The 21,710-nt window shown below is 68.1% G+C and overlaps 6 protein-coding genes across 6 annotated transcripts; 3 read left to right on the top strand and 3 right to left on the bottom strand.

The window, feature by feature from the left end:
• Positions 1 to 303: 303 nt before the first annotated feature.
• VAMP8 (vesicle associated membrane protein 8) lies at positions 304 to 3,406 on the top strand. The gene is made up of 3 exons (XM_084499304.1): positions 304 to 405; positions 2,034 to 2,186; positions 3,173 to 3,406. The coding sequence occupies exons 1-3, from the start codon at positions 403 to 405 to the stop codon at positions 3,314 to 3,316; spliced, it is 300 nt and encodes a 99-aa protein (XP_084355430.1). The 5' UTR covers positions 304 to 402; the 3' UTR covers positions 3,317 to 3,406.
• A 964-nt stretch (positions 3,407 to 4,370) lies between these two features.
• Positions 4,371 to 8,065, top strand: VAMP5 (vesicle associated membrane protein 5). The gene is made up of 3 exons (XM_084499303.1): positions 4,371 to 4,516; positions 5,831 to 5,962; positions 6,809 to 8,065. Exons 1-3 carry the CDS (start codon positions 4,514 to 4,516, stop codon positions 7,022 to 7,024), a joined length of 351 nt encoding a protein of 116 aa, XP_084355429.1. The 5' UTR covers positions 4,371 to 4,513; the 3' UTR covers positions 7,025 to 8,065.
• Positions 8,066 to 8,287: 222 nt separating this feature from the next.
• LOC311424287 (UPF0561 protein C2orf68 homolog) lies at positions 8,288 to 10,411 on the bottom strand. Its single transcript, XM_084499298.1, has 4 exons — positions 10,231 to 10,411; positions 9,510 to 9,625; positions 8,620 to 8,756; positions 8,288 to 8,518 (listed from the first exon to the last, which is right to left on the bottom strand). The coding sequence occupies exons 1-4, from the start codon at positions 10,326 to 10,328 to the stop codon at positions 8,396 to 8,398; spliced, it is 474 nt and encodes a 157-aa protein (XP_084355424.1). The 5' UTR covers positions 10,329 to 10,411; the 3' UTR covers positions 8,288 to 8,395.
• Positions 10,412 to 10,547: 136 nt separating this feature from the next.
• On the top strand, positions 10,548 to 14,477 carry USP39 (ubiquitin specific peptidase 39; the record flags this gene model as incomplete). The annotated part of the gene is made up of 12 exons (XM_084499503.1): positions 10,548 to 10,935; positions 11,209 to 11,278; positions 11,379 to 11,473; positions 11,843 to 11,979; positions 12,077 to 12,229; positions 12,327 to 12,552; positions 12,630 to 12,707; positions 12,828 to 12,895; positions 12,976 to 13,307; positions 13,990 to 14,125; positions 14,210 to 14,296; positions 14,379 to 14,477. 12 exons carry the CDS (start codon positions 10,548 to 10,550, stop codon positions 14,424 to 14,426), a joined length of 1,818 nt encoding a protein of 605 aa, XP_084355629.1. The 3' UTR covers positions 14,427 to 14,477.
• A 158-nt stretch (positions 14,478 to 14,635) lies between these two features.
• LOC311424272 (pulmonary surfactant-associated protein B-like) lies at positions 14,636 to 18,559 on the bottom strand. The gene is made up of 9 exons (XM_084499277.1): positions 18,445 to 18,559; positions 18,065 to 18,189; positions 17,209 to 17,280; positions 16,994 to 17,119; positions 16,604 to 16,705; positions 15,963 to 16,043; positions 15,630 to 15,875; positions 14,832 to 14,918; positions 14,636 to 14,747 (listed from the first exon to the last, which is right to left on the bottom strand). Exons 1-9 carry the CDS (start codon positions 18,515 to 18,517, stop codon positions 14,712 to 14,714), a joined length of 948 nt encoding a protein of 315 aa, XP_084355403.1. The 5' UTR covers positions 18,518 to 18,559; the 3' UTR covers positions 14,636 to 14,711.
• Positions 18,560 to 18,779: 220 nt separating this feature from the next.
• On the bottom strand, positions 18,780 to 21,272 carry LOC311424289 (saposin-C-like). Its single transcript, XM_084499300.1, has 5 exons — positions 21,223 to 21,272; positions 20,563 to 20,669; positions 20,196 to 20,291; positions 19,344 to 19,519; positions 18,780 to 18,895 (listed from the first exon to the last, which is right to left on the bottom strand). The coding sequence occupies exons 1-4, from the start codon at positions 21,260 to 21,262 to the stop codon at positions 19,349 to 19,351; spliced, it is 414 nt and encodes a 137-aa protein (XP_084355426.1). The 5' UTR covers positions 21,263 to 21,272; the 3' UTR covers positions 18,780 to 18,895; positions 19,344 to 19,348.
• Positions 21,273 to 21,710: the final 438 nt, after the last annotated feature.

Raw genomic sequence — 21,710 nt, 5'->3', positions numbered from 1 at the left:
ACCCGACCCTCCCCCCGCTTTCCCCTCCCCCCCCCCCGCTCGCTGCCCCCCCCCGAGGCTCCCCCAGCCCCGTGACCTCTGACCCCAGGCCCCCTGCCCCCACCCAACCCCCCTCTGACCCCTGCCCCCCCTCTGTGACCTCTGACCCTTGACCCCTGCCGCTCTCCCCTCCCCTTCACCCCACGGTGACCCCTCGGGGCTCCCTGACCCCGCCCCCTTAACCTGGCCACGCCCCCCGAGCATGGCCACGCCTATTTTGTCTTGGCCACGCCCCCTGACCCCCCCGCGCCCCCGCCCCCTGCCCCCGCCCCTGCCCCGGGTGGTGCCGCCGCCGCCGCTCCCGGAAGCCCCGGGCGGGAACGGGACCGGCACCGGGAGCGGCACCGGGCAGCGGCTGCGGCCATGGTGAGGGGGGGGCGGGGGGGCCGGCACCAGACCGGGACCGGGACCGGGACCGGGACAGGGATCGGGAAATGGGGAAATGGGGAAGTGCCCCGGGGCCGTTGGGCTGCGGCTGCCATCGGGGGGCGGGGCTGGGGGCCCCATGGGGAGCCTCTGGGGGGGGGCGTGGGGGGTCTGGGGGGTCTAGGGGGGCTTGGGGGGTGTATGGGGGGAGCTACAGGGCACCTGTGGGGGCTTGGGGGGCACCTATGGGGGCTTGAAGGGTGTGGGGGGAGGCTATAGGGCACCTGTGGGGGCTTGAGGAGCATCTATGGGGGCTTGGGGGGGTGTATGGGGGGGCTATAGGGCACCTATGGGGGCTTGGGGGGGTGTATAGGGGGGCTACAGGGCACCTGTGAGTACTTGAAGGGCACCTATAGGGGCTTGGGGGGTGTATGGGGGAGCTATAGGGCACTTACGAGTGCTTGAGGGGGTGTATGGGGGGGTTATAGGGCACCTCTGGGTGCTCAGGGGGTACCTATGGGTGCATGGGGGGGGCTATAGGGGGGTTATAGGGCACCTTTGGGTACTTGTGAGGGTGTTTTGGGTGCCTATGGGTGCTTTGGGGATACCTGTGGGGGTTATAGAGCACCTATGGGTGCTTGTGGGGGTGTATGGGGTTCCTGTGGGGTTCTTGGGGAGTACCTATGGGTGCTTGTGGGGTGTATGTGGGGGCTATAGGGCACCTATGGGTGCTTGGAGGGTGTATGGGGGGGCTATAGGGCGCTTACAGGTGCTTGAGGGGGTGTATAGGGGGGGTTATAGGGCACCTCTGGGTGTTTGGGGGGTGTATGGGGTGCCTATGGGTGCTTGGGGGGGTACCTGTGGGGGTTATAGGGCACCTATGGGTGCTTGCAGGGGTATATGGGGTACCTGTGGGAGGTTATGAGGTACCTGTGGGTGCTTGGAGGGGGGTATATGAGGTGCCTATGGGGTGCTTGGGGGGGTTATGAGACACTTATTGGTGCTTGGGGGGTATATGGGGCACCTGTGGGTGCTTGGGGGTGTATATGGGTGCCTATGGGTGCTTGAGGGGATATATGGAGGGGTAAGAGGGACCTATGGGTGCTTGTAGGGCACTTATGGGTGCTTACGGGGGTGTATGGGCTGTCTTGGGGGGCCTATGAGGTACCTGTGGGTGCTTGGGGGGAGGTATACGGGGCACCTGTGGGTGCTTGGGGTGGTGTATGGGGTGCCTATGGGTGCTTGGGGGCACCTATGGGTGCTTGGGTGAGTATACGGAGCACCTATGTGCAGTTGAGTGCCATCTATGAATTCTTGAGGGGAGGTATGGGGCACCTATGGGTGCTTGGGGGGGCGCTTATAGGCCACCTGTGGGTGCTTGGAGGGGTATATGGGGCCCCTATGGGGCGCCCAAGGGGTTACGGGGAGCTTATGGGGTGCCAGGGGGGGTTAAGAGCCCCAGTGGGGTGCTGGGGGGGCGCTTGGGGTGGGCGTGGGGCAGCTCCAGCTTCTTGGGGGCCTCTGCGAGCACCCACGGGTGCTGGGGGGGGCTCCTCGGGGGCTGTGTGGGGTGGGCACGGGGCACTCGGGGGGGTGCCCCCCACCCACCGAGGCGGTGCCGGGCGCAGGCGGACGCCCCGGGGGGCAGCGAGCGCGTGCGGGACCTGCAGCGGGAGGTGGAGGGCGTGAAGAGCATCATGAGCCAGAACGTGGAGCGCATCCTGGCGCGGGGGGAGAACCTCGAGCACCTCCGCAACAAGACCGAGGACCTGGAGGCCACGGTGCGGGGACACTGCGGGGACACTGGGGACATCGCGGGGACACGTGTCTGTGGGAGCAGGGGGGGTTTCGAGGTCCCTGTTTGGCCATGTGGTCCCCAGGGTGGCACCGGGACCCCAGGTGGGGATGGGCGCGTGGGACCTGGGGTACCCCCGGTGTGGCACCGTGTCCCCAAGGGTCCCCAGGTGCGGGGCGCCGGGTCCCCGAGGTGGCACCAGGTCCCGGAGGTGGCACTGTGTCCCCAGGGGTCCCCAAGGTGGCACCAAGGTCTCCAGGAGGTCCCAGATGTGTCTGGGGCACTGGGTCCTGAAGGGGGCACCAGGTCCCCAGATGTGGGCCGTGAGGTCCTCAAGGTGGCACTGGGTCCCCATGGGATCCCTAAATGTGTGGGACCAGGTCCCCAGGGTGACACTGGGTCCCCAAGGGGTCCTTAAAATTGGGGCATTGGGGTCCCCACAGGTCCCCAGGGGATCTTTAGGGGTGGGGCACCAGGTCCCCAAGGTGGCAACAGGTCCCCAGGGGGTCCTTAGAATTGGGGCACTGGGTCCCTAAGGTGACACCGGGTCCCCAGGGGGTCATTAGATATGGGACATCGGGTCCCCAGGGTGACACCAGGTCCCCAGGGGGTCCTTAGATGTGGGGCACCAGGCCCCCAAGGGGTCCTAGATGTGGGGTACTGGGTCCCCAAGGTGACACTGGGTCCCCAGGGGGTCCTTAGAATTGGGGCACTGGGTCCCCTGGGGGTCCCAGGTGTGGGACATCGGGTCCCCAGGGTGACACTGGGTCCCCAGGGGGTCCCAGATGTAGGGTCCCAGGTCCCCAAGGGGTCCCAGGTGTGGGGCACGGGGTCCCCAGGGTGACACCGGCTCCCTGAGAGGTTTCAGCTGCGGGGTCCCCAGGCGGGTGCGGGGCCCCTGTGGTGGCAGCGGGGTCCCCAGTTGGGTGCGGGGTCCCCCCAGTGCCCCCCCTGAGCCCCCCGTCCCCGCAGTCGGAGCACTTCAAGACGACGTCGCAGAAGATGGCGCGCAAGTACTGGTGGAAGAACACGAAGCTGCTCCTCATCCTCGGGCTGCTGGGCGCCATCATCCTCATCCTCATCATCCTCCTGGCCGCGGGCGTCATCCCCACATAGGGGACCCCCCCCCACCCCCACCCCCCTTTCCCCCAACCTGGGGACCCCCCCCCCCAAGATGCAGCGGCCCCATAAAGGCGGTGCCGCGGAGCTGTGTGGCCGTGTGTGGGACACGGGGGGGGGGACACGGGGGGGGGACACGGGGGGGGGACACGGGGGGAGCGGTGCCAGGCGGGTGCCTGGCGCCTGGGGACAAAAGGCGCCGTGTGACACCCGGGGGGGGCCGCGGCTGGGGGGGGACCCGCGCCTTAGGGGGGCTCCTGGGGGGGTCCATGGCTTGGGGGGGAGTTCTGGAGGGATCCCACATTTTGGGGGGGGTCTTGGTGGGACCCAGGGCTTGGGGGGGTTCAGGGGGGGCCCCATATTTTGGGGGGGGTCCTGGGGGACCCATGGCCTGGGGGGGGAGGACACAGGGCTTGGGGGGGTCTTGGGGGACCCATGGGTTTGGGGACAGTGCTGGAGGGATCCCACACTTCGGGGGGGTCTTGGTGGGACCCAGGGCTTGGGAGGGTTTGGGGGGGACCCCACACTTTGGGGGGGGCTTGGGGGATCCACGCTTTGTGGGGGGGTCTTAGGGGACTCATGGCTTTGGGGGTCCTGGGGGGAATCCCACACTTTGGGGGGGGTCTTACTGGGACCCAGGGCTTGGGGGGGGACACAGGGCTTGGGGGTACTGGGTGGGATCCTCATCTGGGGGGGGGTCCTGAGGGGACCCATGGCTTTGGGGGGAGTTCTGGGGGGACCCCACAATTTGAGGGGGTCCTGGGTGGGACCCATGCTTTTTGGGGGGGGGGGTTCTGGGAGGACGCCACCCTTTGGGGTCTCCTGGGGGGGGGGGCTGACACTTTGGGGGGGCTCTGGGGAGAACCCAGGGCTTGAGGGGAGGTCCCGGGGGGGGGGACCCAAACTTACGGGGCCGGGGGGGTCCCGGGCGGGCCGCCTACTTATGGGGTTGGGGGGGGCGGACCCACGGCCGTGGGGTTACGGGGACACGGGGGGGGGGGCGGGGACACGGCTCGTGGGAGCGGCCCCACGGGGGGGTCACGGGTGTCCGGGGGCGCCCCCACGGGGGGCGGGGCTGGGGGCCGGGACGGGCGCGGCTGCTCCGGTCCCGGTCCTGTCCCGGTCCCGGTCCCTGTCCCCGGCCGGTGCCGGTCCTGTCCCTGTCCCCGTCCCCGTCCCGGTGCCGCCCGGAGCATGGTGAGCGCCGCCGCCGCTTTCGCTTTCGGTTCCCGGGGGGGTGGGAGCCGGGGGGGGCCGGATCTGTCCCCGCTGTGTCCCCGCGCCCCCACAGGCCGTGTCCCCGTGGCCCCACACGCCCCGTCCCCGTTTCCTGGGGTCCCCGTGTCCCCCGACCCCCCTGTGCCCTTTCCCCATGCCCCCAGTCCCCCTGTCCCCTGTTCCCACGGGTCTTGTGTCCCCATGCCCCCCCAGTGTCCCCATGCCCCCCCAGTGTCCCCATGCCCCCCCATGGTCCCCGCGTCCCCCCGCTCCCCACGTCCCCCCATCCCCGTGTGCCCCATTCCCACTTCATCGGGTCCCCGTGGTCCCCACGGTTCCCGTCCCGGTGTCCCCCTGTCCCCGTGGGTCTTGTCCCCCCGTTTCCCTGTCCCCTCATCCCCACGGTCCCTGTGTCCCATCCCCGTTCCCATACGCCCTGTCCCCGCAGTCCCAATGTCCCCATGGTCCCCTTGTGCCCTGTCCCCACTGTTCCCATGGGTCCCATCCCATGTTCCCCGTGTCCCCTGGTCCCTGTGGTCCCCGTGTCCCCACAGTCCCCGTGTCCTCCATCCCAGTGTCCCACATGCCCCATCCCCTTGGTCCCCATGTCCCCATGTCCCTCGTGACCCTCCTGACCCAACGGCCCCCATGTCCCCATGTCCTCCCCTCTCCTTGTCCCCACATACCCCATCCCCAGGGTCCTCGTGTCCTCAAGGTCCCCATGTCCCCAAGGGCCCCGTGTCCCCAAGGGCCCCACATCTCCCAAGACCCCCAAGGTCTCGGTATCTCCAGGGTCCCCACGACACCAAGGTCCCCATGTCCCTGAGGTCCCCATAGTCCCTGTCCCCAAGATCCCCAAGGTCTCCACGGTCCCCCAGTCCCCAAGATCTCCATGTCCCCAAGGTCCCCACATCCCTGAGACCCCTGTGTCCCCAAAGTCCCCATGTCCCTGAGGTCCTCATATCCCAAAGGTCTCCATGTCCCCAAGGTCACCATGTCCTCAGGGTCCCCATGTCCCCAAGATCCCCCAAGTGCTCCATGTCCCCAAGGTCCCTGAGGTCCCTGTGTCCCCACGGTCCCCATGTCCCCAAGGTCCCTGTGTCCCCAAGATCCCCATGCCCCCGAGGTCCTCATATCCCCAAGGTCTCCACGTCCCCAAGGTCCCTGTGTCCCTGAGGTCCCCGCATCCCCACGGTCCCCACATCCCCAAGATCCCCAAGTCCCCCACGACCGCAGGGTCCCCAAGGTCCCCGTGTCCCCAACTCCCCCCCGGTGACCCTGGGGGTCCCGCAGGCGGGGCTGGCGCAGTGCCAGCGCGAGGCGGAGGAGGTGACGGAGCTGATGAAGCAAAACTTCGCCAAGGCGCTGGAGCGCGAGGGGCGCCTCAGCGACCTGGACAGCCGCGCGCAGGAGCTGCGGGCCATGGTGGGCACGGGGACACGGGGACACGGGGACACATGGCTGGGGGGGACACGGCGTTTGGGGGGTGTTATGGGGACACTGTGGGGACATCCAGCCTAAAGGGGACACTATGGGGACATATGGCCTGGGGGGACAGGGCACTTGGAGGGACTTATGGGGACATATGGCTTGGGGGGGAGGCACAGCATTTGGAGGGACGTTATAGGGACACTGTGGGGACATGCAGCCTAGGGAGACACTATGGGGACATATATCCTGAGGGGACATTATGGGGACACTATGGGGACATATGGCCTGTGGGGATGTGGCACCTGGGGAGCACAAGGGGGAATTACAGTCCAGGGGGATGTGGCACTGGGGGGACACATGGCTGGGGGGGGACACGGCATTTGGGGGGATGTTATGGGGACACTATGGGGACATCCAGCCTAAAGGGGACACTGTAGGGACATATGGCCTCTGGGGATGTGGCACTTGGGGAGCACAGGGGGGGGATTACAGCCGGGGGGGGGTGTGGCACTTGGGGGACATTGTGGGGACATATGGCCTGGAGGGGCGTTATGGATGTTATGGGGACACTATGGGGACATGTAGCCCGGGGGGGGGCGGGGGGGGGAGGCATGGCCCTTGGGGGAAAATATGAGGACACAGCCCAGGGGGTGGCCCTGGGGGGGGGGGCATGGGGACCTACGGCTCTGGGGGGACACGGTGGGGACAGTACAGGGACATGGATCCTGGGGGGTCATGGCCTTGGGGGGGGACATTATAGGGACAGTATGGACAGATAATCTCGCTGCCCACCCCCATAATCTCACTGCCCCCCCCATAATCTCGCCGCCCCCCCCTCAGGGCGAGACGTTCACGCGCAGCACGCGGGCGGTGGCTCGGAAGCAGCGCGCGGGGCACCGGCGGTGGCAGCTGGTGCTGGGGGGGGCGGTGGCCGTGGGGCTGCTGCTGCTGGTGGCCATCGCCCTGGGGCTGGGGCTCGCCCCCCGCGGCTCCCCCGCGCCCCCCGGCCCCGGCCCGGCCCCCCCGGCCACCGGCAGCCCCCCCACCCCGCCCTGACACGGCCCCCGGGGACCCGGCGGTCAGTAAGGCGTTGTGGTGAGTGCTGGGAGACCCTACAATAACAAAGCGCCTGGAGATGCTCCGGGAGACCCTACGGTAAATAAGACAGTGATGGGAGACCCTACAATAACAAAGCACCTGGACCTGCTCCGGGAGACCCTACAATAAATAAAGACATCACTATGAGTGATGGGAGACCCTACAATAACAAACCAGCCAGATCCGCTCCAGGAGATCCTACAATAAATAAGCCAGTACTGCGAGTTCTGGGAGACCCTACAATAACAAACCACTAGGAGCTGCTTGGGGAGACCCTACAAAAATAAGCTATCACAACAAATACTGGGAGACACTACAGTAACACACCACCAGGAGCTGCTTGGGGAGACCCTACAGTAACAAGCCAGTAGAAACCCCCTCTGTGAGACCCTACAATAACAAACCACCAGGAGCTGCTCCGGGATGACCCTACAATAAACAAACATCAGGACCTGCCTGGGGAGACCCTACAAAAATAAGCCAGCGCAACAAGCACTGGGAGACCCTACAATAACAAACTACCAGGAGCTGCTCCGGGGACACCCTACAATAACAAACCAGCAGGACCCTCTCTGGGAGACCCTACAGTAAATAAGGCTGCAGGATCTGCTTTACGAAGGTCCGGTGACAACAACCCACCAGGACTCGTTGTTGGGAGACCCTACAATAACAAACCACCGTGCCTTGCGCCAGGGTGACCCATCAATAACAAACCTGCAGGGCCTGATGTGGGGAGACCCTACAATAACAGGCCTGTGGGATCCGCTGCAGGGAGACCCTACAATAACAAACCAGCACGGCATGCTCCAAGAAGACCCTACAATAATACACCAGCAGGACTTGCTCCAGGGAGACCCTACAATAACAAATGGCCGCGTCTCACCCCCAGGAGACCCTACAATAACAAACATCCCTGCCTCACCCCCAGGAGACCCTACAATAACAACCCTGCAGGGCCTGATTGGGGGAGCCCCTACCACAATAAACCATCACAGCCCACCTGGAGGAGACCCTACAATAACAACACAGCGCGACCTACGGCTGGGGGTGGGGGGGCGATCCTGTCCTGTCCCCCCCTAATCTGGGGACACGGCCCTGGTGGCACGATGGGGAGGGGACGGGGACCTCGGGGACCCGGTGACACTCGGGGGGGGGTGACAGCGACACGGTAGCACCGCCCCCCGTGCCTCAGTTTCCCCAGACACAGCCACACGCAGGGGGGGGCCTCGATCCTGTTTACTGCCCCCCCCCTCCAACAATGAGGACCGGGGGGGTGCCAGCAGCCGTCCCGTTGTCCCCGCTGTCGTCCCCGTTGTCCCCCCGGGGGTGTCACCGCGCCCCCCCGCGCTTGCTGAGCTCGTCCTGCACCCGCTGGCACAGGGCGCGCCGCAGGGGGGGCTCCAGGGGGCTGCGGGCGCACACCCGGCGCGTCACCTCCTCGGCGCTGTCCCCCTGCGGCACCCGGGGTCACCGCGGGGCTGGGGGGGGGGACACAAAATCCCCGGGGGGGGGTGTCCCCGTGTGTCCCCGTGTCCCCCCCCCCGTGTCCTCACCTGGTGCACGATGACGCTGGTGACGCGCCCGTCGTCCCCCTCGAAGTCCAGGCAGAAGAGCCGGGGGCCGCGGGGCTCCGGGGGGTCGGGTGCCGCGGGGGGGGGCGGGGACCCCTCACCGGAGGCGCCCCCCCCCCCTGCGGGCCACCCCGGGGTGGGGGGGAGGGGGTCACCAAGGGTGGTGCCCCCCCCCTCCCCCGTGTTCCCCTCCCCCCCAGCACCATCACCACCCCTGGGTGCCCCCCCCCCCACCCCTAGGTGCCCCTCCAGGTCTCTGGGGGTGCCCCCCCCCCCCCCAGCCCACCCTTGGGTGCCCACCCTAGGGACCCCCCCATTACTGGGTGCCCCCCACACCCACCCCTCAGTGCCCCCCAGCTCACTGGGGGTGCCCCCCCCGAACCCCACACCCACCCTAGGGACCCCCCCACCCCCCCCACTACTGGGTGCCCCCCCCCACTCACCAGGGGCCCCCCCACCCCTCCCCTAACCCCCCCCTTGGGTGCCCCCCATGCCTGTGCCCACCCTTGGGTGCCCCCCAGCTTACCGGAGATCCCCCCAAGCCCCCCCCACCTTTAGGTGCCCCCCCCAGTTCACCAGCCCCCCCCCAAGCCCCTTGGACCCCCCCCATTATTGGGTGCCCCCCCCCCATGCTCACCCATGGGTGCTCCCCACCCCCCCCGAATCCCCCTGGACCCCCCCCTTTTTGGATGCCCACCCTTGGGTGCCCCCAAGCCCCCCCCAAGCCCCCTGGACCCCTCCCCTTATTGGGTCCCCCCCCCATGCCCACCCATGGGTGCTCCCCACCCCCCCCGAAGCCCCCTGGACCCCCACCCATTGGGTGCCCCCACCATGCCCGTGCCCACCCTTGGGTGCCCCCCCCCCCCTCTCACCGGGCCGCCGGGGCCGGTACACCGGCTGGTCGGGGCGGCGGGGCCGGGGGGGGGTCGCGGTGTGCCGCCCCCTCGCCCGCCCCCGCGCCTGCCGCACCGAGCGCTCGTAGGCGTCCCTGGGGCAGCGGCACCTCAGCACCCACCGGTACCGGGGGGCACCGGGGGGGGCACCGGGGGGGTACGGGAGGGTACCGGGGGGGTGTTAGGGTACCGGGGGGGGGCACGGGAGCACCGGGGGGGTACCCGGGGGGTACGGGGGGGGTATTGGGGTACCGGGGGCGGGCACCGGGAGGGTGTTGGGGCACCGGGGGGGTACCGGGGGGGTTACTGGGGTACCGGGGGGGGCACGGAAGCTGCGGAGGGAACCAGGGGGGTACCGGGGGGGGTATTTGGGTACCTAGAAGGGCACGGGAACACCGGGGAGGTCCCGGCAGGGCACCGGGGGGGGTATTGGGGTACCGGGGGGTACCGGGAGGGTACGGGATGGTACCGGGGGGGTATTGGGGCACCGAGGGGGGGCATTGGGGCACCGGGGGAGACACGGGGGGGTCCCGGGACACCGGGGGGGTCATTGGGGTACCGGGGGGTGTCCCGGGAGGGTACCGGGGGGGTATCGGGGGGTTATTGGGGCTCCGGGGGGGGCCCAGCCGGTGGTATCGGGGTCCCGGGGCCGCAGAGGGGGGGATCCGGTTGAGGGGGGCGGGGTGGGCGGTGCCGGTACCTGGCGAGCTGGTTGCGGCGGATGTGCCGCACGAAGCCGTGGCTCATATCGAGCCGCCCGCCCGGCCGGCGGCAGCGCCACCCCGCGGCCGCCTCCATGAAGCGGCGCCGGGAGCTGCGGGAGGCGCCGCCGGTACCGGGGCCGCGGCCCCTTTAAAATCCCCGCCGGCCGCCGCGGGGGCGCGCCAACGCGCATGCGCGGGGAGGGGGGGGGGGCAGAGCCGGGCAGGGCGTTGCGCGTGCGCAGTGGGCAGAACGAAGCCCCGCCTCTCGCCGCGCTTGCGCGGTGGCGCCGCGGCGCATGCGCAGTGTGCGGCCATGTCCAGCCGCGGGAAGCGGGACCGGGAGCGGGACCGGGACAGGGAGCGGGGCGGGGGCGGCTCCGGCTCCGGCTCCGGCTCCGGCTCGGGCTCGGCGCGGGGCTCGGCGCGGAGCCGCCGGGAGGGGGAGGGGGAGCGGGGCCGGGGCCGGCGGGAGGCGGAGCGGGGCCGGGACAAGCGGGAGGCGGCGGAGAGCGGCGGCGGCGGCAGCTCCGGGCCGGGGCTGGGCCTGGGCCTGGCGGGGGGCCCCGCGCGCATCAAGAAGGAGCCGGGGGGAGGCGGCGGGGCCTGGGCCGGGCCCGCGGCTGCGGCCGGGAGCGGGCCCGTGAGGGTGAAACGCGAGAGGGAGCCCGAGGGGGAGTCGGACCCCGAGCCGGAGCCCGCCGGTGGGCGAGGGGGGGAACGGGGGGGGGCTGGGGGGGCACCGGGAACCGGGGGGCGTTGGGGTGGGAGCCGGGGGGCACCGGGGCTGGATCCGGGGACACCGGGAACCGGGGGGCACCGGGGGGGGGATTGGGGGGCCCCAGGGCTCAATTTGGGGGCACCACGTTGGGATCTGGGGGTACCGGGATGGGATCGGGGGGCACCGGGGTGGGGTTGGCACCACCCCGGGCACCGTTTCCCGCCACCCCCTCGCTAACGAGCCCGGTGCCCCGCAGTGCGCTATGGCCGCTTCGACCCCGAGGACCAGCGCAGCCGCCACTGCCCCTACCTGGACACCATCAACAAGTGAGGAGGGGACGGGGGGGGGAACGGGCACCGGGAGGGGGCACCGGGCACACCGGGGGTGGGGTCCCGCGGCCACCCCACGGCTCTGCCCCCCCCCCAGGAGCGTGCTGGACTTCGACTTTGAGAAGCTGTGCTCCATCTCCCTGTCACACATCAACGTCTACGCCTGCCTGGTCTGCGGGAAGTACTTCCAGGGTGAGCACCGGGGGCAGATTCCCAGCCCCCCTCCCCCCCCGTGGTTCTGTCCCTGTTTTTTTTTGTTTAGGGCTCCCCAAGCCCTTTCTCCATCCCTCCTGCCCCTGTTCTCGTGGTTTTGGGGTGGCCCCAGCCCTTTCCCTATCCCCCTGGTCCCTGCTCCCGAGGTTTTGAGGGCACCCTGAGTCCTTTTCCCATCCCTCCTATTCCTCACCCCTGCAGTTTTGGGGCTTTTTGGGGTGCTCTGAGCTCTCCACTCATCCCTCATCCCTCCTGTCCCTTTTCCCTCTGGTTTTGGGGCACCCCGAGCCCTTTCCCTTCCCTTCCTGCCCCCCCCACCCCTGACGCTTTTCTCCCTCTCTCTGCCAGGCCGGGGGCTGAAGTCCCACGCCTACATCCACAGCGTGCAGCTCAGCCACCACGTCTTCCTCAACCTGCACACCCTCAAGTTCTACTGCCTGCCCGACAACTACGAGATCATCGACTCCTCTCTCGAGGACATCACGGTGCGGCCCCCCCGCGGCCCCCCGCCACCCTCCCGGCCCTGGGGCTGCCCCCGGGAGCCCCCCGCTGAGGCCGTTTCCCCCCTCCCCGTCCCCGCAGTACGTGCTGAAGCCCACCTTCACGGCGCAGCACATCTCCAACCTGGACAAGCAGGCCAAGCTGTCGCGCGCCTACGACGGCACCACCTACCTGCCCGGCATCGTGGGGCTCAACAACATCAAGGCCAACGACTACGCCAACGCCGTGCTGCAGGTACGGCCCCCGGCTTGGGTTTTTTGGGGCTGCACGCCCAAAAAAAAGGAAAAAAAAACCTTAAGGGGGCTGTGTCCAACCCTGTTCCCGCCCCCAGGCTCTGTCCAACGTCCCCCCGCTGCGGAATTACTTCCTGGAGGAGGACAACTACAAGAGCATCAAGCGCCCGCCGGGGGACATCATGTTCCTGCTGGTGCAGCGCTTCGGGGAGCTGATGAGGAAGCTGTGGAACCCCCGCAACTTCAAGGCGCACGTCTCGCCCCACGAGATGCTGCAGGCCGTGGTGCTGTGCAGCAAGAAGAACTTCCAGATCACCAAGCAGGGTGCGGGGCGGCGCGGGGGGCGGCGGGGAGGTGCCGCCGCCGCGGGCACGGCTCTGATTTCGCCCCCTGCCTTGCAGGGGATGGGGTTGATTTCCTCTCCTGGTTCCTCAACGCGCTGCACTCGGCCCTGGGCGGCACCAAGAAGAAGAAGAAAAGTGAGAGGGGGGTTTTTGGGGGGGTGGCATCCCCCCAGGGGGATCACGGCCGTGGGTGGTGCTCGCCACCCCCTTTTTAAGCTGGGGTTGGCCCCCAACGTCCCCGTTCCGTGCCCGCAGCCATCGTCACCGACGTTTTCCAAGGCTCCATGCGCATCTTCACCAAAAAGCTGCCTCACCCCGACCTGGTGAGTGTCCCCTGGGGCTTGGGGGGGCTTCCCACCGCCCCCCCCCAGCCCCACGCTGATCCCCAAGCCCGGTCCCGCAGCCGGCCGAGGAGAAGGCGCAGCTGCTGCAGAACGCCGAGTACCAGGAGACGATGGTGGAGTCCACCTTCATGTACCTGACGCTGGACCTGCCCACGGCGCCGCTCTACAAGGACGAGAAGGAGCAGCTCATCATCCCCCAGGTGCCCCTCTTCAGCATCCTGGCCAAATTCAACGGCGCCACCGAGAAGGAGTACAAGACCTACAAGGAGAACTTCCTCAAGCGCTTCCAGCTCACCAGGCTGCCGCCCTACCTCATCTTCTGCATCAAGCGCTTCACCAAGAACAACTTCTTCGTGGAGAAGAACCCCACCATCGTCAACTTCCCCATCACGTGAGTGCCCCCCGGGGGTTTTGGGGTGCCCCAAGGCCTCAAAAGGGTCTCCCCCGGTGCCTGAACCTGTCCTTGGCAAGCTGGGGTGCGCAGGTTTTTGGGGTGCTTTCGGGATCTCCCCTCGTGCCCAAACCCATCCTTTGCAAAGCGAGGTGCACACATTTTTAGGGTAGATTTGAGATCTCCCCTGGTGCCTAAATTCGGGCTTTGCAAAGCTGTGTGTGTGTTTTTGGGGTGCCTTTGGGATCTCCCCTGGTGCTCAAACCTGTCCTTTGCAAAGTGGGGTGCTCAGGTTTTTGGGGTGCCTTTAGGATATCCCCCAGTGCCCAAACCCACCCTTCGCCAAGTGGGGTACACACATTTTTGGGGTGTCTTTGAGATCTGCCCTAGTGTCTGAACCCACCCTTTGCAAACCAAGATGCTCAGGTTTTTGGGGTGCCTTTGGGATCTCCCCTGCTGCCTAAACCTGGGCTTTGCAGAGTAAGATGCTCACTTTTGGGGTTCTTTTGGGATCTGCCCCGGTGCTCAAACCCATCCTTTACAAACGGGACTGCTCCCATGTTTGGGGTGCCTTTGGGATCTCCCCCGGTGCCCAAACCTGTCCTTTGCAAAGTGGGGCGCGGGCGGGGATCCCCGGGGGGGGTTTTGGGGTGGCGTGGGTGCCCACGGCGCGTCCCCACAGCAACGTGGACCTGCGGGAGTACCTGTCGGAGGAGGTGCAGGCGGTGCACACCAACACCACCTACGACCTCATCGCCAACATCGTGCACGACGGGAAACCCTCCGAGGGCTCCTACCGCATCCACGTGCTGCACCACGTGAGTGGCCCTCCGGGGGGGTGAGGGGGGGACACAAAAAGGAGCCCCCCGGAGTCACCGCCGTCCCCTCGTGTCCCCTCGCAGGGCACCGGGAAGTGGTACGAGCTGCAGGACCTGCAGGTCACCGACATCCTGCCGCAGATGATCACGCTGTCCGAGGCCTACATCCAGGTGAGGGGACAGGGGGACACCTCTCCCACCCCAAAATCCCCCCCCCACGTTGCTCACCCCCCTGTTTTTCCTCCCCCCCCAGATCTGGAAGCGGCGCGAGGAGGACGAGACCAACCAGCAAGGCGCCTGAGCCCCGCGGGGCCGCCCATTAAAGGACTCCACTTGTATTTTTTTAAAAAAACCTTTTTCCGCTCTCTGTTGCCCCAGTTTCGCCGCAAGAGGTGCCTCGTGGTTTTCACAGCTTTGAGGTGGCCGGGGGAGGTGTGAGAACCCGCCCGCCCCCGCTTCAAAGAAAAAAGAACCCCAGGTGGCCCCAAAACCAGACGGAGGCGAGCGGGGTGCTGGGGGTGCTGGCATCCAAGCTTTATTTGGGGTCGCTGCGGGGCCGGGCACGCTGCAGGCTCCTCCTGTCCCCCTACAGCCCGGCGTGGTCCTGGCAGTACCGCAGGGCCTGGCGGGGAGCACGGGGGGCACGTTGGGGCTGTGTGTCCCCTCTGTGTCCCCCCGTGTCCCTTGTCACCCTGCCCCTACTCACCTTGCAGCTCCGGGCAGCCTCGGGGCTGGAGCACCAATAGGCTGGGCCCAGGGCGCAGGGTCCTGGCTTTGGGGACAGCTCCGGGTCCTGTGGGGAGGGGACACGGGTGGCAGCAGGGACGGGGACAGCCCTTGGGGGTCCTGTGACAGCCCCAGGGTTGTCCCTTGTGGAGGTGACACGTTTGGAGGGGTCCTGGCATGCCCCATGGTGTCCCCCTTGGGGACAGTGCCACAGCCCTTGGAGCTGGGGCACCTTCTGGGGCTGTGACACGGGGACGTTGGCCCGAGGCACCCTGGGGTGCGTCCCCTGGGGCCGTGAAGTCCCCTTAATGCTCCTGGAGTGTCCCCTGGGGCTGTGACACCCTGGGGTGTGTTCCTTGGAGTGGTGACGCCCTGGGATGTGTCCCTTGGGGCCGTGACAACTTTCTGGGTTCCTGGCATGTCCTGTGGGGTGGTGACACCCTGGGGTGTGTCCCTTGGGATTGTGAAACCATGGGATGTGTCCCCTGGGGCCATGACAACCTTGTGGGTTCCTGGCACCTCCGGTGGGGTGGTGACACCGTGGGGCGTGTCCCTTGGGGCCATGACAACCTTTTGGGTTCCTGGCATGTCCCTTGGCACCGTGAAACCTTGCAACGCGTCCCTTGGGCCCACGCTGACCCTTGGTGTCCCCGGCACGTCCCCTGGTGCCATGCCACCCACGATCACCTCACCGGGCCCTGTGCCACCCTTGGGTGCCCCTCCACACCCTGGGCTCACCCCCCCAGCCCTTCACCCCCACCCCAACCCCCGCCCTCACCTCGTGCCCCGCACGCAGCGCCGCATCCTCCTGGTCCCCGGGGGGCCGCGGCGGTGCCAGGGGGGCGCAACCGTCGTCCTCGGGGTGGCAGGCGAGGAGCAGGCGGCACAGCAGGCGGGGGCCCAGGCGCCCCAGCACCGCCTCCAGCACCAGCACCGTGTAGCGCTCGGCCAGGCACTGGCACGTGCCCGCCACCGCCACCGGCAGCACCCGGCACAACCGCGACACCGCCGCCGCCGCCGCCTCCTGCGGGCGCCGTCCCCGTCATTTGGGGGTCACCCCGGCTTCGGCACCCCCCCCCCCCCGTTAGCGTCCCACCCGCCCCCCCGGCACCTTGGGGATGGAGGCCTCGAGGCGGCCGATGAAGTTGCGGCACAGCCAGCACAGCGGCAGCGGCATCGGGAGGTCCTGGCCCTGGGGACGGGGTGGGAGTTGTGCCCAGACAGAAGCCCAGACGGGTGCCCACAGATCCCACACAGGCCATACAGACGCCCCCAGATACCTGTGTAGGTGCCCATATAGAAGCCTATATGGATACCCACAGGTGCCCTATAAAAGACCACATAGGTGCCCACAGCTGCCCCTATAAAAGCCTGTGCAGATGCCCACGTAGAAGCCCATGTAGATGCCCATACAGATGCCCATATAGGTGCCCATATAGGTGCCCACAGGTGTCCATACAGAAGACCACATACGTGCCCCCAAGATGCCCATATAGAACCCTACATAGATGCCCTCAGCTACCCCATAGAAGCCCATGTAGATGGCCCCCAAGAAGCCCATATAGAAGCCTATATGGATGCCCCCAGATACCCCATAGATGCACCCATAGATGCCCCCAAGATGCCTAAATGGATGCCCCCAGATACCCTATAGATGCCCCCAGATGCCCCCAGATGCCCATATAGAACCCTATATGGATGCCCCCAAATCCCCCCTGCAGACACCCCACAGATGCCCCCAGCAGCTCCTACCTGCAGGCGGGCGCTGGGTGCCCCGAGGCGGGGGGGCACGGCCAGGACCCCCCCGGGCTCCCCCGGGCACAGCTCCAGCCGGGCGCAGATGGCCGAGGGCTTCTGGGGGGACACGGTGAGGGCACCCCCCGACGGGGGGGGAATGGGGTGGCACGGGGTGGGGGGGCCCCAACGCCTGGGTTTGCTCCCCAGTGTGGGGCACCTGGCACCCCGAGGTGCCCCCCAGTGGCACAGGGTCCCCAGTATCCCCATCACCCCCAGATGTCCCCAAATGGCACAGTGACCCCAACCTACCCCACACCCCAAGGTGTTCCCAAACGGCACTGAGTCCCCCCCAACACCCCCGGGCTCCCCTGCCCGCCCCTCACAGCACCCATGGGTGCCACTCACGAGGTGCTCCTCCAGGTGGGTGACGAGGAGGGCGAGGTACTCGTGCACCAGGTTCTGGCAGGGGGTCACCATGGTGGGCACCGGCAGCGCCGTGCACTCCCGGCGCAGAAATCCCTCCACGGCCACCTGCACCCACAGCCACGATGGCACCCGTGGGGGCACCCACACCTCGTGTGTCCCCCCCCCCTTGGTGTCCCCCCCGTGTCCCTCAGCACCTTGGTGGCCGACTCGTTGGCCATGCGGATGAGCAGGGTGACGACCTCCTGGCAGTCGGCGCACATGTCCTCCTGCGAGGGGGGGGCACCCACACCGGGACGGAGGCGTGTGGGGACGGGGGGCACGGGGACGGGGGGTACAGGGCACGGGGAAAGGGGCTTGGGGACATGGGGACATGTGGTGTGGGGTATGGGGAAATGGAGTTGGGGACATGGGGACATGGACTTGGGGATGTATAGTATGGGAACATATAACAAGGGGACACGAGGAAAAGGACTTGGGGACAAATGGCAAGGGGTATAGGACATAGGAATGGACTCGGGGACATGGGGACATATGATGTGGAGGATGGGGGCATGGGGAAGCAGACTTGGGGACATATGACGTGGGGACACGGGAAAAAGGGCTTGGGGATATGGGGACATAGAGTATGGAGGGTAGGGACATGGGAAAGTGGACTTGGGGACATGGGGACATGGAGAAATGGACTTGGGGACATGGCAATGGGGTGTGGGGACATGGGGCGTCATTATATGGGGAGGTGGAGTAGGGGACACACAAACATGTGGCGTGGGAACGTGGCGATGGGGCATGGGGACAAGGGGCGCGGGGCGTGGGAATGTGGGGACAGAGGGACACGGCGCGGGCCATGGGACATAGGGTATGGGGTGTGGGGCACGGGGACATGGGGGGCACAGGGGGAGGGGGACATGGGAACATGGGGGACACGGGGTCATAGGGCATGGGATATGGGATGGGGGGGACAAAGGGGGTGGGGACGGGGTGGATGGGGAATAGGACATGGAGATGTGGGGCCGTGGGGCTGTGGGGCCGTGTCTCGGTGGCGGCGCTCACCTTGGCACTGGGGTCCCAGCCGCGGCGGGCGCAGAGCCCCAGGGCCCCGCAGCGCAGCGCCGTCCCCCAGCTCTGGCACCAGGCGTCGGGGGGGACCCCGCAGCGCTCCGCCGGCCCCCCCAGCCCTGCGGCCACCGTCAGCACCAGCGCTGGGACCCCCCCATAACCCCCCCCGGATCTTCCCCTACAGCTCTTTGGGTGTGGGGGGAGACCCAGGTGGCCGGGACCCCCCTCCACCCCCAAATCCCATAATGGGGAAGGACCCCCCCAATCCACTGCCGTGTCCCCAAGGGGGAACACACCCAGATTTAGGGTTATGGGGGCACCCAGATTTGGGGTTGGGGGGTGCCCAGCCCGGGGGGGGGGCTCACGGTCCCTACCTGAGGTGGCACAGAGCAGGGCGAGGAGCAGCGTCCGCGCCAGGGACGGGGACGGGGACGGTGGCAGCGCCATGGTGGCAGTGTTGGGGCCGTGCCCCGCGGGCTCTTATAGCCCCGTGGGGACGGGAGGTGGCCGCTGGGACGGTGCCAGCGCCACGGGGACACGTTGTCCCTGTCCCCAGCCCCGCTCACAGCAAGGGACGGGGCCCTGGAGGTGTCCCCCCCACCCCCCCATAGCCATGTCCCCATCGGGGTCCCCTTGTCCCCACTGAAGTCCCCGTTGGGGTCCCCGTGTCCCCATCCCACCCCCGCAGGGGACAGGCAGGTGCCACCTCTGTTGTGACAAAGCTTTATTGTGCTGGGAAGGACGGGGTGGTCACAGCATTGGGGACACGAGGGGGACACGAGGGGGACACGGGTGCCATCGGGGGTCCTCGGAGCCAGCCGGTGCCTGGGGGGAGAAGGAGAGGGGGAGACACCACGCGGTGTCCCCGTGTCCCCATGGCTCCGTGTCCACGAGTTGTCTGACATGTCCCCATGTCCCCAGCCCCCATGTCCCCGTGTCCCCGTGTCCCCAAGCCCACCCCCAATGTCCCCAAATCCCATGCCCCCCATGTCCCCATCCCCTGCCATGTCCCCACACCCCCACACCCCTGTGTCCCCAAATCCCATATCCCCACCCCCCACGTCCCTGTGTCCCCATGTCCCACACCCCACACCCCTGTGTTCCCACGCCCCATGCCCCCCTCCCCCCGGCAGCACCCATGGGTGCGCCTTCCCGGCAGCGCTTTGAAGCTCCGGCCCCGGCCCTCGACTCGAGAGCCCTCGTGGGGGGCTCAAGGACCCTCCAGGCGGGCAGGGCGCACGGGGCCGGCTTTGGGGCCGGGTTTGGGGCTCACCTGGCTCAGACCCCCTTGCGGCACAGCCCCAGGTGGGTGCAGACGCGGTCGGGGGCCTCGTGGTGCGCCAGCGCGTCCACTATGGGTGTCACCCAGCGCTGCAGCAGCCGCTGGCACTGGGACTTCAGCGGCCCCAGCCGGCCGCAGACGCGTTGGGTGACACGGGTCACCTTGTCCTGAGGGACCCCCGTCAGCACCAGGGGGCACCGGGGGGCACCGGGGGGCAGGGAGGGGGGATATGGGGTGGGGAAGGGGAGAGGGGGGAGAGCGGTGGGGATGCGGCTTTGTATGGGGACACCGCACGTGGGGATGGCTTGGGTGAGGGACGGAGCTCCTATGGGGACACGGGGCGTGGGGATGGCACCTGGTGTGGGGACACCTCGTATGGGGACACCTGGCATGGGGACACCTTGTATGGGGACACATGGCACAGGGATGTCACCTTGTATGGGGACACCTCACATGGGGACATTGGCTGGCATGGGGACACCTCATAAGGGGACACCTGGCATGGGGACACCACCTCATATGGGGACATCACCTTGCATGGGGACACCTCACATGGGGACACCTGGCATGGGGATGTCATCTTGAATGGGGACACCTCGTATGGGGACATCGCCTGGCATGGGGACACTTTGCATGGGGGTCACCCCACATGGGGACATCGCTTGGCACGGGGACACCTCGTCTGGGGACGCTTCACACGGGGACATCACCTTGTCTGGGGACACCTCGCATGGCATCACCCCTTGTGGGGACACCGTGCGTGGGGACAGCTGACACGGGGACCCCTGGTGTGGGGACCCCAGGGGCCGTGGGGACGCTCCGTGCGGGGACGGGGCCGCTCACCTTGTCCTTGACGTCCTGGGCCACCTTGCCGAGGGACTTCACGGTGCTCCGGCAGATCCAACAGCGCCAGCTGCTGGGGAGCTGCCCCCCCCCGCCCTGCACCCAGCGAGCCCTCAGGTAGCACCCATGGGTGCCACGGGAGGGGGCCGAGCCCCAGTACCCTCTGCCTGCCCTCCCAGTGCCCTCCCAGTGCCCTCCCAGTGCCCTGGGGGTGCCCCCCTTGGTCTCCACCCCAGTGCCCCTTGGGTGCCCCCCAGCGCCCCCCAGCGCACCCCAGTGCCCCCCAGTGCCCCCCAGTGCCCCCCCAGTGTCCCGGTGCCCCCCCAGTGCCCCCCAGTGCCCCCCCGGTGTCCCGGTGTCCCCTCACCGTGCTGTCCTCGTCCCCCAGCTGCAGCCAGGGCCCATCCTCGGTGTCCCCCGCGGGCAGGGTCTGGTGTCCCAAGGGGGGGCTCTCCGCCCCCACCAGCACCAGGGCTGGGTCACATCGGGGACGTCAGCCCCAGCCCCGCTGTCCCCGTCCCCCCTCCCTGTCCCCTCACGTCCCCAGTGTCCCCATCACCCTGCTCCTTATGTCCCCGTGCCCCTGTCCCCACCTTGTCCCCAGTGCCCTGGCCCCAGCTGTCCCCTAAGTCCCCAGCCCCACCGTGTCCCCATGTCCCCATCCCTCTGGTCTCCATGTCCCCTGTGTCCCCATGTCCCCGGCTCCACATCCCCCATGTCCCCATCCCCATGTCCCCGTCCCCATGTCCCCATCCCTCTGGTCCCCACGTCCCCATCCCCATGTCCCTGTCCCCATGTCCCCATCCCTCTGGTCTCCATGTCCCCTGTGTCCCCATGTCCCTGTCCCCACCATGCCCCCACCCTCCCCATCCCAGTGTCCCCATCCCCCCCCATCCCCCCCATCCCCATCTCTCCATACCCCCAGCCCCTCCCGTCCCCATGTCCCCGTCCCCATGTCCCCGTCCCCTTGTCCCCCCCTTGTCCCCCCAAGTCCCCCCCAGTCCCCCCAGTGCCCCCCAGTCCCCACCGGTGACCACGGGGAGCAGGGCCAGCAGCAGTGGGGCCATGGCTGGCTGTCCCCGCGCCCCGGGGTGCTTTATGTCCCCCCCCCGGAAGGAGCAGGGAGGGCTCCCCCCCCCGGGAGGGCCCCCCCAAAACCACAGCAGCCACGGGGGGGGGTGGAGGTGTCCGGGAAGGGGGGGGTGACGTGGCACTGGTGGGCTGGGGGGGGCTGGGGGGGGACAAGGGGTCACCAGAGGGACATGGGGGGGGGGGGGGATAGTGGGGGGCTGGGAGGGTTTGGGGGGCCAGGGGTGGGGGCTGGGGGGACACAAGGGACATGGGGGTGTGGGGGCAATGGGGGGGCAAGGGGAGGGCAGGGGGACATGGGGGGGACAAGGGGGGGCGTTTTGGGGACACTTTGGGGACCTTGGGGCATGGGAGGGCACAAGGGGACAGTGGGGGGGGGGGCTGGGAGAGGCCTGGGGGGTCAAGGGGACATTGGGGGGGGGAAGG

Source organism: Aythya ferina (genome assembly GCF_964211825.1).
Source record: "Aythya ferina genome assembly, chromosome: 27".
NCBI classification, from domain to species: Eukaryota; Metazoa; Chordata; class Aves; order Anseriformes; family Anatidae; genus Aythya; species Aythya ferina.
The sequence above is the reverse complement of the archived record's forward strand: the minus strand, read 5'-3'. Positions and strand labels throughout refer to the sequence as shown.

Bases quoted from the DNA above. Each gene is read 5' to 3' on its own strand.
- LOC311424287 (XM_084499298.1), bottom strand. From the start codon at position 10,328: ATGGAGGCGGCCGCGGGGTGGCGCTGCCGCCGGCCGGGCGGGCGGCTC. The intron at 9,626-10,230 runs GTACCGGCACCG...CCGCTGCCCCAG, and splicing joins CGCCGCAACCAGCTCGCCAG to GGACGCCTACGAGCGCTCGG. The intron at 8,519-8,619 runs GTGAGGACACGG...CGGGTGCCGCAG, and splicing joins CCAGCGTCATCGTGCACCAG to GGGGACAGCGCCGAGGAGGT.
- LOC311424289 (XM_084499300.1), bottom strand. From the start codon at position 21,262: ATGGCCCCACTGCTGCTGGCCCTGCTCCCCGTGGTCACCG. The intron at 20,670-21,222 runs GTGGGGACTGGG...GATGTGACCCAG, and splicing joins CCTGCTCCCCGTGGTCACCG to CCCTGGTGCTGGTGGGGGCG. The intron at 20,292-20,562 runs GTGAGGGGACAC...CGCTGGGTGCAG, and splicing joins TGGGGGACGAGGACAGCACG to GGCGGGGGGGGGCAGCTCCC.
- LOC311424272 (XM_084499277.1), bottom strand. From the start codon at position 18,517: ATGGCGCTGCCACCGTCCCCGTCCCCGTCCCTGGCGCGGACGCTGCTC. The intron at 17,281-18,064 runs GTGAGCGCCGCC...CCCCCCTCGCAG, and splicing joins GCTGGGACCCCAGTGCCAAG to GAGGACATGTGCGCCGACTG. The intron at 15,876-15,962 runs GTGCCGGGGGGG...CGGCGCCCGCAG, and splicing joins TCGAGGCCTCCATCCCCAAG to GAGGCGGCGGCGGCGGCGGT.
- VAMP8 (XM_084499304.1), top strand. The intron at 2,187-3,172 runs GTGCGGGGACAC...CCGTCCCCGCAG, and splicing joins CCGAGGACCTGGAGGCCACG to TCGGAGCACTTCAAGACGAC.
- VAMP5 (XM_084499303.1), top strand. The intron at 5,963-6,808 runs GTGGGCACGGGG...CCCCCCCCTCAG, and splicing joins CGCAGGAGCTGCGGGCCATG to GGCGAGACGTTCACGCGCAG.